The following is a 16,211-nucleotide window of genomic DNA, read 5'->3' as shown; positions in this document are numbered from 1 at the left end:
TTCCAGAGCTCCGGTCGGATCCTGAGATGTGTGTATCCGGAGGTACCGTTTCTGTGCATGTGTGCGATGCGTAGAGCATTTCTGCGCATGCGTGCGTGGCAAAACCCGGAAAAATACGTAACCGGAGGTGAACGTAAGTAGAGATACCACTGTATTTATTTTTCCCAATCTGACCTACAAAATGGTGGTTTTTTCTGTGTCAAAATGAGAGTACCCCTAAACATTTTTAAGGGGAAAAAGCACTGGATGTTGGAATCAAAGGTGTGTTGACAAAGATAAAGTCTCCATAACAGTCCTACTTAGGGAAAAAATGCTTAGGAACCACCGATCCCATTGAAACAGAGGGGTGTAAGGAACCCAGTGAGACAATGAAACAAGATCTTCTCCCTCCCCACATTTCCTAAAGCAACCGTGTCCAACATCTCCCATTAAGGCAGGGGCTGGACTTTCCCTGACCAAGCTCTTTGGGGGATAGACCCTCTAATTGGGTTGTGAGGTCATCAGGGCATAGCTGCCAAGTTTTCCCTTTTCTCACGAGGAAGCCTATTCAGCATAAGGGAAAATCCCTTAAAAAAAGGGATAACTTGGCAGCTATGCATCAGGGCAAAGCACCACTTCTGACCTGGAAGGAATTCTGTACAAAGTGGTGGTAAGACCTCCGCTGCAATGGTTCAGCACCTGACTCTTGAGCAGATTGGTCTGAGTTTTGTATATTAATGTAATGTTCCATGATCTCCTTCTACATGGAGAACATGGAGGAACAAAAATGTGTCAGTTGGGGTAGTGCTGGGGTGGGGAACCTAAGGCGTGGGGATCAAAGGTAGCCCTCCAAGCTTCTCTGCCTGGACCACAGAATGGTCCCCAGGCACGGTCCTCCTCCTCAGCCACACCCTCTTTCCCCAGGCCACACCCCTCACCCATGATGCTTGGCACCCGACTTGAGTGTTTTTGCCTGGCTGCAATGTGTCCTTGAACTCTGATCATGAATCTGGCTTGCCTGGATGGGAGATAGTGTGAATGTGGGTAGAAACTAGCCTGGTGTGTGAAGGTACAATGTACATTTGCTTCTCTGCCCATGTTTCCCTCTGACCCTGTCCACCTCTGGCATGTGGCCCTCAGAAGCTACTTCAGAAAAGAATGTGGTCCTCAAGGTGAAAAGGGTTCACCACCCCTGATGTAAACCAAAGAAGAAAGTCCTCTGAATGGGTGGAACCAGGTGAACAGGGTCATCTTTTTCAGTCTTGGCTAAAGGTAAAAAAATAAATGAATTGCATTCCTTGCTCTTCCTGCTTTTGTCTGGTGTCATCCACATTTGGCATGTTGGCTGCAGATGTCTGTCCAGAAAGCGATGCAGCCCATGACCTGAAATCGGTTCCCCTTTCCTTAAGAAAAATGCAAACAGGAGGCAGTGGTTTACTCACTGTGGCCATATCGATGGATGCTGTGGCTTCGTCCATGATGAGGATGCTGCTCTTGCGTACAAAGGCTCTAGCCAAGCAGAAGAGCTGCCGCTGGCCTACGCTGAAGTTCTCTCCTCCTTCAGTTACTATAGCATCTGGATGGGAGCACGAGGAGGCAATAATTAGAATTTCTACACCTGTCTCCAGCTGCCATTTATCACCAGGCAAGCCTCTTGCCAACAGGCTATGGGATTCCACAGGGAGCAGTAAGGAGGAGTTTTGGAGCAAGGTGCCATTGGTACATCAACGACATGAAATTCTGTCTCTCCATAATATCTGTCCTAAAGCACCAGAAACACAGCCCTGGTGCCCATTTTGGACTCACAGCTGTCCATGGAGGCGCAGGTTAATTCTGTACCCAGGGCGGCTGTCTACCAGCTCCATCTGGTACACAGGCTGAGACCCTATCTGCCCATGGACTGTCTCGCCAGAGTGGTGCATGCTCTGGTTATCTCCCTCTTGGACTACTGCAATGCGCTCTACATGGGGCAGATTTTTTAAAGTGTGCACCCCCCAAAAGTAACGTGTGAATAGAACAAACAAAAGACGGCAGGCACATGGATCATGCAGAGGGCCAGGATTGGGTGCAGCTCCTTATCAAGTATGCACCTGACCACAAACCCAGAGTTGTTGCCAACATAACTTGTGGAACGGCTCTCTGAAGCATCAAGCAGCCAAATGATTCCACTGCAGGCTGGACTCTTGTTTTTAATTGCATGTGTTGATAGGGGCAAACTAGTATTGCATCCGCCCCCCGATATACACACCTAGACCTCCTGGCAATGACTTGACCATGTTCTTCAACTGGGCAATCTCCAGAGCTTCCCAAAGCGTATCATCTGTACATTTGCACTCTGGATCCAAGTTAAAGCTAAAGAAAGGGAGATGTAGAAATGCTCAGAGGTTGTTGCTGGATGTTTTGTGCACCCTCATCAAATGCAGTACATTGCCTAGTTGAATCATGACTGGACTGCTCATCCGTTCAGTGAGCACATGCTTATTTTGTTACATTTCTTTCCTGTCGTTCTTCCGTCATAGATCTGGATGTGTGATAATGGGTTCCAGACCCAGACCTGCTTAGCTTCAGCAAAGTGGTGGCCTCATGCGACCTCAGACCATATACTAGTGCCCTTTTTATTTGAATCTCCTCATTCACATGGCACATTCTTCCCAGAGCGAGAGAATTAGCAGGGAAGGACACAAGCAAACATGAAGCCCAATGTAAACCTATCCAAAGGCATTAAACATTTCCTATCTGCTGCTGTGGGCTAGCAGTGGGGGCTAGCCTCTCTTCCTCCTGCCCTATGCCAGTCTGAGAACATATATCAATGTGGAGAGTATGACACAAGATCATTCATATTCTCCAACAAAATAAACATATTTTGTGCCCAAAGAACCAAATTCTAACTCCCTCCCAAGTAATTTGTATTTGGCACAGATTTTGTTCATTATACATTTGTTGCTGTTGTTGTTTTCCTTTTAATAATTTTTATTAAAGATTTTCTTAGTTTACAAAAGTACGTGCATTGCTTCTTTTTTCAGGTTGTGAGAACCAGACTTTGGGACGTCCTCTCTCCCATCTCCATCAACAGCATTTAGGCAGACGTAAATATCTCCAAGACCACCACAACTGATGTTCCATCAGTCTGTCACAGTCTCTGAGGAAAGTGAGTCACAATAGGAGACTCAGAATCTTAGGCGAGTGCATATGGGGAACACTTCCTGATTTAAGGACCACAGTTCCAGTTATTAGGACTGGCCTGAAATAGATGGATAAACTTTGCTTTCTCACTGAGCATCGCCAGGTAGGGGAACTTTTAGGTATTAGGTATCCTGATCCAGGGCATGAGTGGTATGTTCCAAGCAATTCTGAGCTGGTTTGCAACTGTGCTTTGCACATGCCTGTTTGGTGGTCAAATCCACAAGTGAAAAGGTTCAAAGGCAACAGCTGCCCTAGCTGTGCTTGGGGAAGACTTAGATGAGTCCCAAAGATTGCGCCAACATTCTCTGAAATCACCACTATGCAAAATTCTGGGCGCACAGCAACACTGCAGTTGACCAGCCAAGGGAGCTGCAAGAGGAGGTGTTTGCCCTTACCGAATGGAACCGCTAAATAAAATGGGATCCTGCAGGATTATGGATAGCCTCGAGCGCAACATATCCAGGGGCATCTTTGAAATGTCGATCCCATCGATCACAATCTTGCCTGTTTGGAACAACAGAAAACACAGCAGGTGAGGTGCTCAATGATGTAAATAAAGCCTACAGAAAGGCACCTGTAAACAACCCGAAATGTCTGTTGGGTCATAGGGCAATGCTTTGGGGACAGAGGTCTAGGGTCCTACTCAGAGAAATGAGCAGGGGAGGGGGTGGCAATGCAGCAGGCTTGGTGTTATCATGTTTTGAAGTAATATACTTGACCACTAAAGTTTTCTTGGGCTAGTGACTGCACCTGCATGGCCTCATTTTCTGTTCTGCCTCAGACTATACAGGAGCCTTCCCCGAAATCGGTGCTCTCCAGACATTTTGGACTACAACTCACATCACCCTCGACCATTTGGCATGCTGGTGGGGGCTCATGGGAGTTGGAGTCCAAAGCATTTGGAGAGACACCAAGCTAGGCAAGGGTCAGCTCTAGAGTGAGGGGGTGTTGCTAGCTGGGTTTTACCTAGGCAGAGTTTAGAACACAGATCTTTCCTGATGCTGCTGCTTCATAGATTCATCACTCTCCAGTTCAAACACAATGTTTATTCTCATCTGCCATTCCCAGCTGCACATCCCAGGAACTGCATACACTTATATCTCCATTCCTTTTGTCCTTTCTGATGTAAGTGAAATAACTTTGAACCCCAAGCCCAAATGACAGGTGTACAAGAGCGCTAGAAATATAAAGCAGCAATTGATTAATTAACCAGTAGTAGTAATAGGGGCACTTAATAGGAGGAGGCAGCAAACATGTTGGCTGGGAACACGCTGAATACTGCAAGGCACTGAAGTAGCCGAAATGTATTTCGTTGCTTGCACTTGAAAGAGTGTACTTTTTAGAGTCATAATATCATGACTCATGAGCCTGCAATACAAGGTCTTTTCTGATCAACTAGCTTGCTTCTTAAATCTTCAGCTAAGCCCTACTAGACCAAACATAGCTATCCATCAGCCCTAAATGAACATACCAGTGTGGGGGGTGGCCCTAAGGAAAATGTGTGGGTCACCTCTAGATCCAGATTCTTGGTCAGCCTATAGAGGCACCTACCCCTTACTGATCCGACCCAGCCTGACTGACCCCCCCACTCCTTTGCTCCCCTCCTTTCTTCCATTCTCTTTTGTTCTTCCCATAAAGGAAATATTTTGATTCCACGGCACATGATTAACGACGCCACTGACGGGATAATTTACAACGTGTTGGACACGGGGGCAGAGAAAAAGCAGCACCTAATGTAGCTGTCACAACGGGAGGCTGATCTAACTCAGCCATGAAATAGGATATGGCCCTTTTGCGTTTTGGCTCTTCCTTTTGGATGACTGGCTGTGTAAGCCTGCAGCTGCAAGAAGAGGAGAGAATAGCTTAGTGGCAGTAAAGGTGAGGCGTTAAAACGGGCTAGGTTAGGGACGGGGTACCAGAGCTGGACCACAAAGAAGGCTGATCGCCCAAAGAATTGATGCTTTTGAATTATGATGCTGGAGGAGACTCTTGAGAGTCCCATGGACTGCAAGAAGATCAAACCTATCCATTCTGAAGGAAATCAGCCCTGAGTGCTCACTGGAAGGACAGATCGTGAAGCTGAGGCTCCAATACTTTGGCCACCTCATGAGAAGAGAAGACTCCCTGGAAAAGACCCTGACATTGGGAAAGATCTAGGGCACAAGGAGAAGGGGACGACAGAGGATGAGATGGTTGGACCGTGTTCTCAAAGCTACAGACATGAGTCTGACCAAACTGCGGGAGACAGTGGAAGACAGGAGTGCCTGGCGTGCTCTGGTCCATGGGGTCACGAAGAGTCAGACACGACTAAACGACTAAACAACAACAACAACAACTATGGTCCACTGCAGGGGTTGGACTAGATGACCCTCAGGGTCCCTTCCAACTCTACAGTTCTATGGCTCTATGGCTGCTTAGTTGCATTTGGTTTGGTAATTCACAGGTGGCACAAACCTATAAGAAGAAGCGACCAGGTACTCACCATCAAATATGTCTACCATTCTAAAGAAGGCCAAGGACAATGATGATTTTCCGCTGCCAGTGCGACCGCAAATCCCAACCTGAAAGAGAAGGTTCGTTGTGGCATTTCTTGAGCATCACTGGAGGGTTGGGGGAGGAGACCACAGCGAGCAAATCCACACACCCCTCCCCAAAAAAGTCCATGATGTTTTTTCTTTAATTACCAGAGATGGAGAAACACTTCATGCATGTTGAGTTTTAAGCTGAGCTTTGGCAATGGAGTGGTTGTAGACACTCGGCAAGAGACAGATATGGGGTAGCGTTAAATTAAGTTCCATCAAAGTTTGGAAGATAATCCAGATTTTTCAAGACTTGTTTGAACTGAATGAATTATGAACCACTCTTGGCCAGTATACAGCAATAGGCCAAGTTAAGTAGGTATATTCCTATTCAAGAAAGGAATTGGTTGGTTGGATTTAATTCCTTGAGTTAGCTACCGGTAGGGTTTGGGGCCTATTTAAAATTGTCGTACACACACACACACACACACACACACACACACACACACACACATATACTCTAGCTGGCCCTGCCACGCATTGCTGTGGCTCATCCCTGTGACTGCCCCCATCCTGTTCCGACCCATGAGCTATCCTGCCCCCTCCCTCCAGCCCCACCTTATCCTTGTGACTGCCCCCACCCTGTCCCAACCCATGAGCTATTCTGTCCCTCCCCCCACCCCGGCTCATCCCTGTGACTGACCAAATCTCTTGAGGGTGATTTGTGAGTTCTGGAACACGGGGTTTGGGTTTTTTTACATGGCCCAGGTGTGACATCTGTCTACACAACTTGTATATGGTCACTCTCATATTCGTTTTGGACGTTGTGTCAAAATTTGAACGTCAAATTTTCAAGCGGTTTGGGAGAAAAGTGGACAGCCACCCACATGCCCTTTTTACAGTTACTTATACAGTGGAACCTCGGTTTACGAACACCTCGGTTTATGAATTTTCGGTTTACGAACGCTGCGGACCCATCTGGAAGGGATTAATTCACTTTCCATTACTTTCAATGGGAAAGTTATTTTCAGTTTATGAACGCTTCAGTTTATGAACAGACTTCCGGAACCAATTACACCCATGCTTCGGGTTAAGTACACTTTAGGATGAGTACTCCGCGGACCCGTCTGGAACGGATTAATCCACTTTCCATTACTTTCAATGGGAAAGTTCGCTTCAGTTTATGAACGCTTCAGTTTATGAACAGACGTCCGGAACCAATTGTGTTCATAAACCGAGGTACCACTGTACCTACCTATCTATCTCCCATCCTTCATTAGCTTTATGGTAAGAAAGTGAGTAAAATTATTTAAGCCTGAATACTGTAATTCACCCTGAGATTCTTGGGTGAAAGGTGGCATAAAAATTTAATAAATAAATAAATTTATGAAACCTTCTGGCCCGGTTTTATGTAAGCTTTGACGTGCTTGAGAACAGGCTTCAGGTTGTTTTCATATCGGACGCACAGATTTTCAATCTTGATTTCTCCTTCTTGCGGCCAGTCTTTGGGGACCTGAGAAATATCTGGAAAATGAATGAAGTTGTTGACCGTCAGTGCTTGGAAGCCTTATCTATGCGATCAGTTAGCACGCAAGCGCAATATTGTTTTGTTCCCTGGCTCGTATGCATGTACAAGATAAAGACATTCAACTAAATGAAAGATGAGCAAAATGTACAACCAGAGAGCCTCCAGCTGGATTAGAGGCTCTTGACTCAGTTATGCTTCATCTTAAGATAGAACGGCAGTGTTAAGACTGTATACATTAGGTGATATCCAAGTCATAGTCAAAGAAAACCAACTAAAATCAATAGACTTCATTTCAGTAGGTCTACCAGGATGCTGATTTAGAATCATAGAATTGTAGAGATGGAAGGGCCCCCCAGGGACATCTGGTCCAACCCTTGCAATGCAGGAATCTCAACTAAAGCATCCATGACAGATGGCCATCCAACCTCTGCTTCAGAACTTCCAAGGAAAGAACCTCCCCGGGGGAGACCATTCCACTGTCAAACAGCTCTTACTGTCAGAAAGTTCTGGTGTTTAGTCGGAATCTCCTTTCTTGTAACTTGAAGCCGTTAGTCTGGGTCCTACCCTCTGGGGCAGGAGAAAATAAGCTTGCTCCATCTTTCACGTGACAGCCCTTGAGATATCTGATCCTCCCAGTCTCGTCTTTTCCAGTCTAAACATACCCAGCTCCCTCAACCGTTCCTCAAAAAGCTTGATTTCCAGACCCTGGGTCATCTTGGTTGCCCTCCTCCGCACACGTTCCAGCTTGTCAATATCCTTAGTTGGGTATCACTTATTTATGAGTGAATCAAGAAATAGGAGGACCACACCGACTGCTCCACCTTCTGAGCATAACCTTTGAAAGAGCCTACAAATGTAGGAAAGAACTGGAAAACTGTTGGCAATCAACTCAGGTTCCTGATCACACAAACAAAGCCAGTTCACATAGTTTTTACAGATGTGTGCTCTTTCAGAAGTTATAGCGAATGTATCTATGGGGCAGAAGTGAGGGCAGCAGGCATGAATAACAGGACCGTGAGCATTTTGACATACCCATGGTTCCTTCGTAGTTCTCTGACTCCATGTTGAGAAAACTGTTCACTTTCTTCACCGCACCCATTTGCACTTCTAAGTCAGCCAGGTTTCTTACCACCCAGTTCAAATAATTGGTGATCTGAAATGATACAATAGGATAATGGGACGTGGGGGATGGGGGGATGGGGATGAAGATGGTGGCATCTCTTTGTAGCTGTTTCAGGGGATGGAAACAGGCTGCTGGTTGTACAATGTGACGGAGTGAGGCTTCATTCATTCATGAGTCGTTTTTGAAAGTTAGAACAGCGCTGACAAAGTTGTCGTTTTAAAACGGTAGCCGGATAAGCAGAACCAATGAAACTGCTGGACTTGTGTGCAGATTTATATCATTGGGTTTACTCTGACTATTGTTACTAGTTAAATTTGTGTACTGGCTCCTAAAGGGCTAGCAAACATCCAAATGCTTAAACAATACAATTCAAAACAAAAATTGAAAACCTATTAAAAGCATGTAAAAACAATTAAAAACCGTGTATTTTATTCTGTGAGCCACCCTGAGATCTTGTGGGGAAGGACAGTAGATAAATGTAATAAAAAATAATAGCATAGAAACATTTACAAGTATAACGTCATAGCACTCTGTGTACAGTGGCTTGATTCAGGTGTCACCAATGGCCATTCACAAGCTGTCTAAGCACCATTCTCCAGCATGAGGTTGAACAGAGTCTGCTGCTGCTCCTGGCTCTTGTACACCTGGGCAGCATACCTGCCAAGTTCCTGTGGGAGAAATAAGGGACCGGACCAGATGTAGCAGACCGGAAGTAGCACTGCTGCCATTTTGGAACTGGGCGGAGCATGCTGAGAAGTGACTTTTTGGTGCTGCTTTGCCCAGTTCCAAAATGGCCACCGCGCCAGAAGTCGCACTGCAGCCATTTTGGAAGTGGGCAGAGCAGCATCAAAAGTCGCTTCTCAGCATGCTCCGCCCAGTTCCAAAATGGCCGCCGTGCCAGACTAAACCAGGAAAAAACAAAAAAAATCCGTTTTTTTCAACTAGGAACAGCTAGAAAAGCGGGGATTTCCCGGGGAATACGGGAGACTTGGCAGCTATGATGGGCAGGTGTGCAAGGCTATAACACGAAGCAGGGACTTGGGGTGGAAGGTTCGCAGGCTATGAAGGACTTGCTCACAAATTGATTGACAGCTGCACGAATTATTATAGCTAGGGTAGGAAGTGGAAGGGGCAAGCAGGAGATAAAATGGAAGAAGGTATAAAGAGGTGTGGGATATAACTATTAATGTTAAATTAGCATGTGCCATTAAGGGAATATGCAGGAGAAATGATTTTGAGGAGAAGGTGTTTATAGAGTTTGTACTGTTAAAATGGAAAGGGGTCAAACCATCACAAGAGGTGTTGAAATTTTGGGATGTTGGATAGTTACAATGGAATGGTCTTGGTGTTGGGCTGCACATTTTTATTTTTATTTATTTATGATTATTACGTCATCAAAATAAAAAAAATAAAATTTAAAGGAGAAAGAGAGGAAGAAGAAGGGGCTACAGGCTTGGGATGGGAGGGGCTGAGGCAGTTTTCAGAAGAGATAGAAATTATCCCTTCCTCCTCCAACTTTTCCACTCCCTTCCCTCCTATCTCTTCCCCCTGCCGAAATTTAGACTGCAAATTCCTCAGGCTGTGGAGGGACCTGCTTTTCCTTTGCTGTATGGCATTGCAGGGGGTTGGACTAGAAGACCCTTGGGGGTCGCTTCCAACTCTACAATTCAGTGTACAGCAAGGGTGAGTGACTGTGCCACTATGAAAGAGAGGAAAATTTCATTAGTTGGTTTTTACATAAATATCTAGCCTGCCTTTCAAGCTGAGCTTTTCCTGTAAAGGCTCCTTACAACAATAATTCAGGAAATAAATGGAGATTTTTTTTAGAAAATGAAATGAGATTTTGCTTTTGTTTTTGTTTTGTGTTTTTAAAAGGGCAGTAAAGTGGATCCCCTGTCAAAAGCTGGATTTGGGAAGGCTGAAGTCCTTGTATGCACTTTTCCCTTCCTTTCTTTGGGAGCACTCAGGGCCTGGGAATCTCAGTGACTTTGTTATGATTATTTCCAATTGGCTCATAAAGCCAGAAGCTGCTCCAAGTCATTCCAAATTCCCTGGGCCCTGGCTTGGATCCATAACTTGCAAGATTGTTTCTGTCAATATTGAGAGAGTTGGGAAGTGAACCATGTACGGGTTTTATTTTTATGAAATATACTCGGAGCCGAGAGTGAATTTCATGCTCTTTATTCAGCTCTTAGTCATCAAGGAGAAGAAGAGAAGAAGAATGCCCTTTTCCCAAAACCATCCGCTTATATACATTATTTACACAATGGGCTTTGCGTGATTGGCTACTTCAGGAATTGACTTCTGCCAGCAGCCTGATTGGCTGCTCCTGCAGGCCAATCAGGTTGCAGATTCACTTCTGCCAGCCGCCTGATTGGCTGCTCCTGTAGGCCAATCAGGCTGCAGATTCACTTCCACCTGGAGTTGGATTGGGTGGCTCCTGCGGACCAATCAGACTGCTGATTCTGGATCCTATTGTTCTATGATTCAGCTCAGTACATAACATATTTTAACGGTGGCTGTGAACCCAGCGGATTGGTTTCCGAGTGTGCAAGGCACTGGCAGATTTTGCTGTGCAAAGTGCACCAAAACAAGCAGGATCTGTGCAAGATGGCACGACTGGCTCTTGCAGAGCTCCTCGTTCAATTTGATGCAGCTTGCTTCAAAATGAACTGCGCCCAAGTGCTGTAAACTTCTGTACGTACCGTTAGTGCATAGAGGAGACCCAAGCCCACAAGGCCAGACTTTGGACCATCATATGGAGAAATGGAAGCCACAGCTGCAGTGAGAACAATGAAAGCGCCCAGATAATCCTGCAGAGAGAAAACAAAACACAAAAGGTGAGGGACAGATTTATGCTACAGTTCAGTTATATTAAAGTTCACTGAATTAGTTCAAAAATCCCTACCAACACCTGAAAGCAGGTCCCATAATTGCTGGGTGAACTGTACATATATCAAGATCATTTTGGGGTAGAACTTTGAACAACTTTGAACGTGTTGGACACGGGGGCAGAGAAAAAGCAGCACCTAATGTAGCTGTCACAACGGGAGGCTGATCTAACTCAGCCATGAAATAGGATATGGCCCTTTTGCGTTTTGGCTCTTCCTTTTGGATGACTGGCTGTGTAAGCCTGCAGCTGCAAGAAGAGGAGAGAATAGCTCTGAACAAATGCTTAGTGGCAGTAAAGGTGAGGCGTTAAAACGGGCTAGGTTAGGGACAGGGTACCAGAGCTGGACCATAAACAAGGCTGAAGAATTGATGCTTTTTAATTATGGTGCTGGAGGAGACTCTTGAGAGTCCCATGGACTGCAAGAAGATCAAACCTATCCATTCTGAAGGAAATCAGCCCTGAGTGCTCACTGGAAGGACAGATCCTGAAGCTGAGGCTCCAATACTTTGGCCACCTCATGAGAAGAGAAGACTCCCTGGAAAAGACCCTAACATTGGGAAAGATCTAGGGCACAAGGAGAAGGGGACGACAGAGGACGAGATGGTTGGACAGTGTTCTTGAAGCTACGAACGTGAGTTTGACCAAACTGTGGGAGGCAGTGCAAGACAGGAGTGCCTGGCGTGCTATGGTCCATGGGGTCACGAAGAGTCGGACACGACTAAACGACTAAACAACAACAACATACTTCAGCACAGCGGCTTGTCGCATTTGAAAAGCTGACCCCCCCAAAATTAGCTGATTTGGATGAACTTGAATTGAACTGTGAACTGAATGCAAACCCAACTAGTTCATTTTGTAAACAAAAAGAATGTGAACTGCAACTAGCTCCTTTGGGGGCACGTTGAACTGGAACAAGAACTAGTTCTTAAAAAAAAAAAAAACCTTTCAAGCTCTAAGTGGATCCAATACACCGAATTCACATTTCTTTGCTTAACATTCACCCTGCCTTACAAAGGACTAGTGTCCAGATGCAAAAAGAGACAGGGCAACTGCACATTTACTTTTTGTACAGCAGAAGGGATTTCAGCAGGGGGAGCAGGAGTGCGACTGAGGTTTTTAGCGACTGTTGTGCCTTTAAGTGCAGGGGTACCGTAGCAAATGCGGTGCTGCCTGATGTTGCAGGAATACAGTTCCTAGTATTCTGTGGATGCCTGGGCAAAGAATGTGTGTGTGTTTGTCTGCGTGTGTGTTTGTGCGTGTGTGCGTGTTACAACCCTCTGGTTGTAACCCTCTGGTGGAATCTGTAAGGGATGGGTACAGGACCGGTGACCTCCAGATTTGTTGGACTATAACTCCCATCACCCCTGATCTGTGGCCATGCTGTCTGGGGTTGACAGGAGTTGGAGTCCAGCATCTGCAGGAGATGCCCCCCCCCAAAAAAATCTCTTCCCCTGTGCAGTGTTGGTGGGCTGATCTAAATCACCCATAGAAGATGCCACTAGCAACAGAGGAGAAATTTATGGACACAAAAAACTGTTGTTTTCCCCCCCCCCTCCATGGTTCATAGTGGCAGCGGCGGTGGGGAGGGTTAAGTCAAGGGATGGGCGCAATGGGGAAAAGCTAGTACAGGCCTTCATCCAAATTCCTAGTCCCTCATGGTTGCTTTTACAAGAAGAAAGTTATGGCTTTAACATATAACAGGGGTCACCAGCCTTTCTGAGCTCGTGGGAACTTTTGGAATTCTGAGGGCATCCCATCCAATCTTTAGTTGTTATTTTCCCCTGGGTAACTCCCCCCCTCCCCCACAACATACAGAGAGAAAGCACACATACAGATCCTTACTACACAACACACACACACACACACACACACACACACACACACACCATCACGAATTCACAAGGGGGTCTGGTTAAAAGTCAGATCCATGCAGAACTTCAATTTCCATGGTTTACACAGTGTCTACCCCCATGGAAAGCACCTGATAGGTGGCTTTTATTTTTCAGTCAGTGGAAGCAAAACGTCAGCGGTTTTCAACCAGTGTGCTGTGCCTTGAATGATGGTCACGGGTGCCGTGGGTAACACTGGTCTCCATCCCTCCCTCCTCTGATGCCCTCTCACGTCTCTGCCTCCCAAAGTCTTGAACAGCTGTTTGCTGCAGCAGCAGCAGCCCTAGCTACAAGCTGCAGAGACGAATGGTGCCTCTAGAGCTGGCCAGGGGGTGCTAGTTGCCAGGAGCTGAGTAAGCAAGCCAATAGGTGAGGGAGCCCGGAGGACTCCCAAGCATAGGGGAGAGGAGAGGCGGCTGAAGGATCACTGCACAAGGGGAGGGTGTTCGAAAAAGGGTGAGGGGCTGCCAGCTCTGCAGGGAAGGGGTGACATAACTGGGCTCCCGAGCCCCACAGGGGTGTCTTAGAAAGAATGCAGTTGGTCAAGGGAGCCGTGGACGCGAAAAGGTCAAACACCTCTGCAATATGTGATCTACGATTTGACGGTAGTGGTAAACCTGTGGGGAGATTATGCAATTTCATAAGCATCCATTTTACTGGATCTGACCATAGAGATGAAAGAGGAAGTGAGGAAGAGCGCCAGTCCTCTACGTTCTACCTTCAGCTCTATGACCTTTAGGGGTGGGGAGGAGGTAGCCACCCTCAACACAGGCACCACATTGGGAAACAGGGGTGTATAGTTTGGTCCTCAACAGTCCTGTGCCATTCAATGGCTCTAACGCAGGCATAGGCAAATTTGGCCCTCCAGGTGTTTTGGGGGCTACAACGCCCATCATCCCTAGCTAACAGGACCGGTGGTCAGGGATGATGGGAATTGTAGTCCCAAAACATCTGGAGGGCCGAGATTGCCTATGCCTGCTCAGGAAGCCTTTCAGCCTGTGTGCTAACATCCATCCCTGGTCAGATTTGGGAAACCAGCAAAGAAGCCTCTTAAAATCAATAGTTCAGGTGATATTCATGAACTAAAAGCTTCTGGCTTCCTTTATGGCCTTGCATGTACACCCAGAGGCAGCATAGTTGGGGGTCACCTCACCAGGTGAGCTGGGAGGACACACACTCATTCTCCTCTGTATAGCTGGATGGGGGGGGGAGTATAATCCAGCCCAGCCCAGCCCAACTCAGATTCTCTTCTGAATGACAATCACCCCCAGCAGCAGCAAATGAAGAAGTCTCTTGGCTTCACCGAGGAAAAAACTCAACAGAAATAACAATGAGCTATTTTAAGGACTGGCGCATATGAAAGTGTGGGTGTTTCGTAGCCAGATGTATTCCAGTTATAATTCTTTGCCCAACATTTCACATCAAACAAAAGTTAACTGACGGGTTCTAAGGTTTCAAAACTGTGGCAGGGATGAAGGCGTACGTACCGTCCTGACCTCCAACCATCTGTTGGCAGCCGACAGGAACAAGTATGCGATGTTGTTTGTGTCCGTCAGTTCCAGCATTCGCTGTTTAAATCTGGGTTCGTGCCTGCGAAAGACAAAGGGATTCTTACGTTAGCAATTTGCAATCCTGATGATACAATGCACAGAGCACAGATTGCAGAATCTCGGGAAGTGGAACCTCAACATTCAGATCAGCTAAATCTGAGTAAGACTGTGCCAAGTTGCCGGGTGCTTTTTGAGGATTAGGAACCAGAATAAGTGTCCCACTCCTTTTCTCACATTTGTCCCCTTTTCTCGGGTTACCATATTTCTAGAAGTAAAATTCAGGATGCAAAAGTTGTTGAGTTTATTTTTAGGAAAAAGAACATTTTGCTGATTTTCCGAAATTCCCCCCAGACACTGTTTTTGCCGGTTTAACATATGGCAACCCAACTTTTTCGCTTTTCCCTTCTGTGTTTTTCTCTACACTTCCCTCCCTCCCTCAACTTCATCTAAATGTTCAATTTGATCCAAATTGCAAGGGGGAGGGATTACAGAGGACCCCCCCCCTCATCAGAAGCAGCCCGTCTCCAAGCAGTCATGAAAGTGTGGGGTCTGAAGGGGCGAGTCAGGAGACGGAGAAGGAGTGCCAGGGCTCTGGCAGCACTGGAGAGCCCCTGCTCCACAGGCAGGAAGAGAGAGAGGCGGGAAGGGTGGACAGGAATAAGACAGACCGTAGACCCTTCCTCCTATTGAGAAGGGGGAGAAAGGGGAGGAGATTCACTGTCCCAAGGCTTTTATGTTGGTCAAAGTCGCGAAAAGAGGCAGTGCCGGATTCTGATTCGGAATGAGGAGACGTGAAACCAGCAGCTAGTTACACTGTAAATAATGTGCACTAATAAAGACTTTTGAAAGACAAGCATGTGGAAGGTCGTTACTCAGGAGTAGTCGTAACAACCCTGACAGCAATCATAGAGCTAAAAGGAAAAGTTGGATAGAGTGTCATTTTTCTAACTTCCTCCTTTAGCTCTATGCACATACTAGACTGCTTCCTATGCACCATGCATAGTAGTTCGCAAACTTTTTTATCTGGGCCACACTTTTGGAATAAAAATTTGCTCACGGCACCCCAGTTTTTTTCTTGATAAGAAATACATCGGAAACAAAAAGAAACAACTCTTAGCAGTGCTTGATTTGTAACACAGAACACAACTACTTTATAATATGATCGTGGGACATCCAGGAAGTAAAAAACAAAGCAGCTATGTACCATAAGAACATGAATCATTCCCAAAATATGATTGTCCTTGAATCTTCCCACCACACTTGCCATTCTCTCCTGCCACACCAATGTGGCACATCACACCCTTTGAGAACCACTGCACTAACTGGAATCAGTCAAATAAAAGTGCAGGAGAATCTTTGCCTGATGCCTAATCCAGAAGCACAGGCATCATCTCTTAGGGGAGGGTTTTTAAGAGGCAAGGAACCACCACACAATAAGCCCAAGGCCCAACTTATTCCCAGTCGCCCAGAGCAGGTCCCCTGTTAAAGATCAAAGTCAGGGATGGGGAACCTGTGAACTTTCAGATGTTATTGGTACATCTAGAAGT

At 46.2% G+C, this 16,211-nt stretch overlaps 1 protein-coding gene across 8 annotated transcripts in view; it reads right to left on the bottom strand.

Moving 5' to 3' along the window:
- Positions 1–16,211, bottom strand: part of ABCC9 (ATP binding cassette subfamily C member 9) — a 79,900-nt gene that overhangs the window by 5,467 nt on the left and 58,222 nt on the right. For all 8 annotated transcript variants that reach the window (XM_035127133.3, XM_035127134.3, XM_035127136.3 and 5 more), the window contains 8 exons: positions 14,602–14,704; positions 11,038–11,145; positions 8,242–8,362; positions 7,075–7,205; positions 5,645–5,723; positions 3,558–3,666; positions 2,228–2,331; positions 1,422–1,555 (listed from right to left, as the gene is read on the bottom strand). In XM_035127133.3, the coding sequence (XP_034983024.1) occupies positions 1,422–1,555; positions 2,228–2,331; positions 3,558–3,666; positions 5,645–5,723; positions 7,075–7,205; positions 8,242–8,362; positions 11,038–11,145; positions 14,602–14,704 (889 nt within the window). The remainder of the gene's footprint in view (positions 1–1,421; positions 1,556–2,227; positions 2,332–3,557; positions 3,667–5,644; positions 5,724–7,074; positions 7,206–8,241; positions 8,363–11,037; positions 11,146–14,601; positions 14,705–16,211) is intronic.

This window comes from Zootoca vivipara, chromosome 9 (genome assembly GCF_965207765.1).
Source record: "Zootoca vivipara chromosome 9, rZooViv2.hap1.1, whole genome shotgun sequence".
NCBI classification, from domain to species: domain Eukaryota; kingdom Metazoa; phylum Chordata; class Lepidosauria; order Squamata; family Lacertidae; genus Zootoca; species Zootoca vivipara.
Note: the sequence above shows the minus strand (reverse complement) of the source record. Positions and strands in the feature narration are given on the sequence as shown.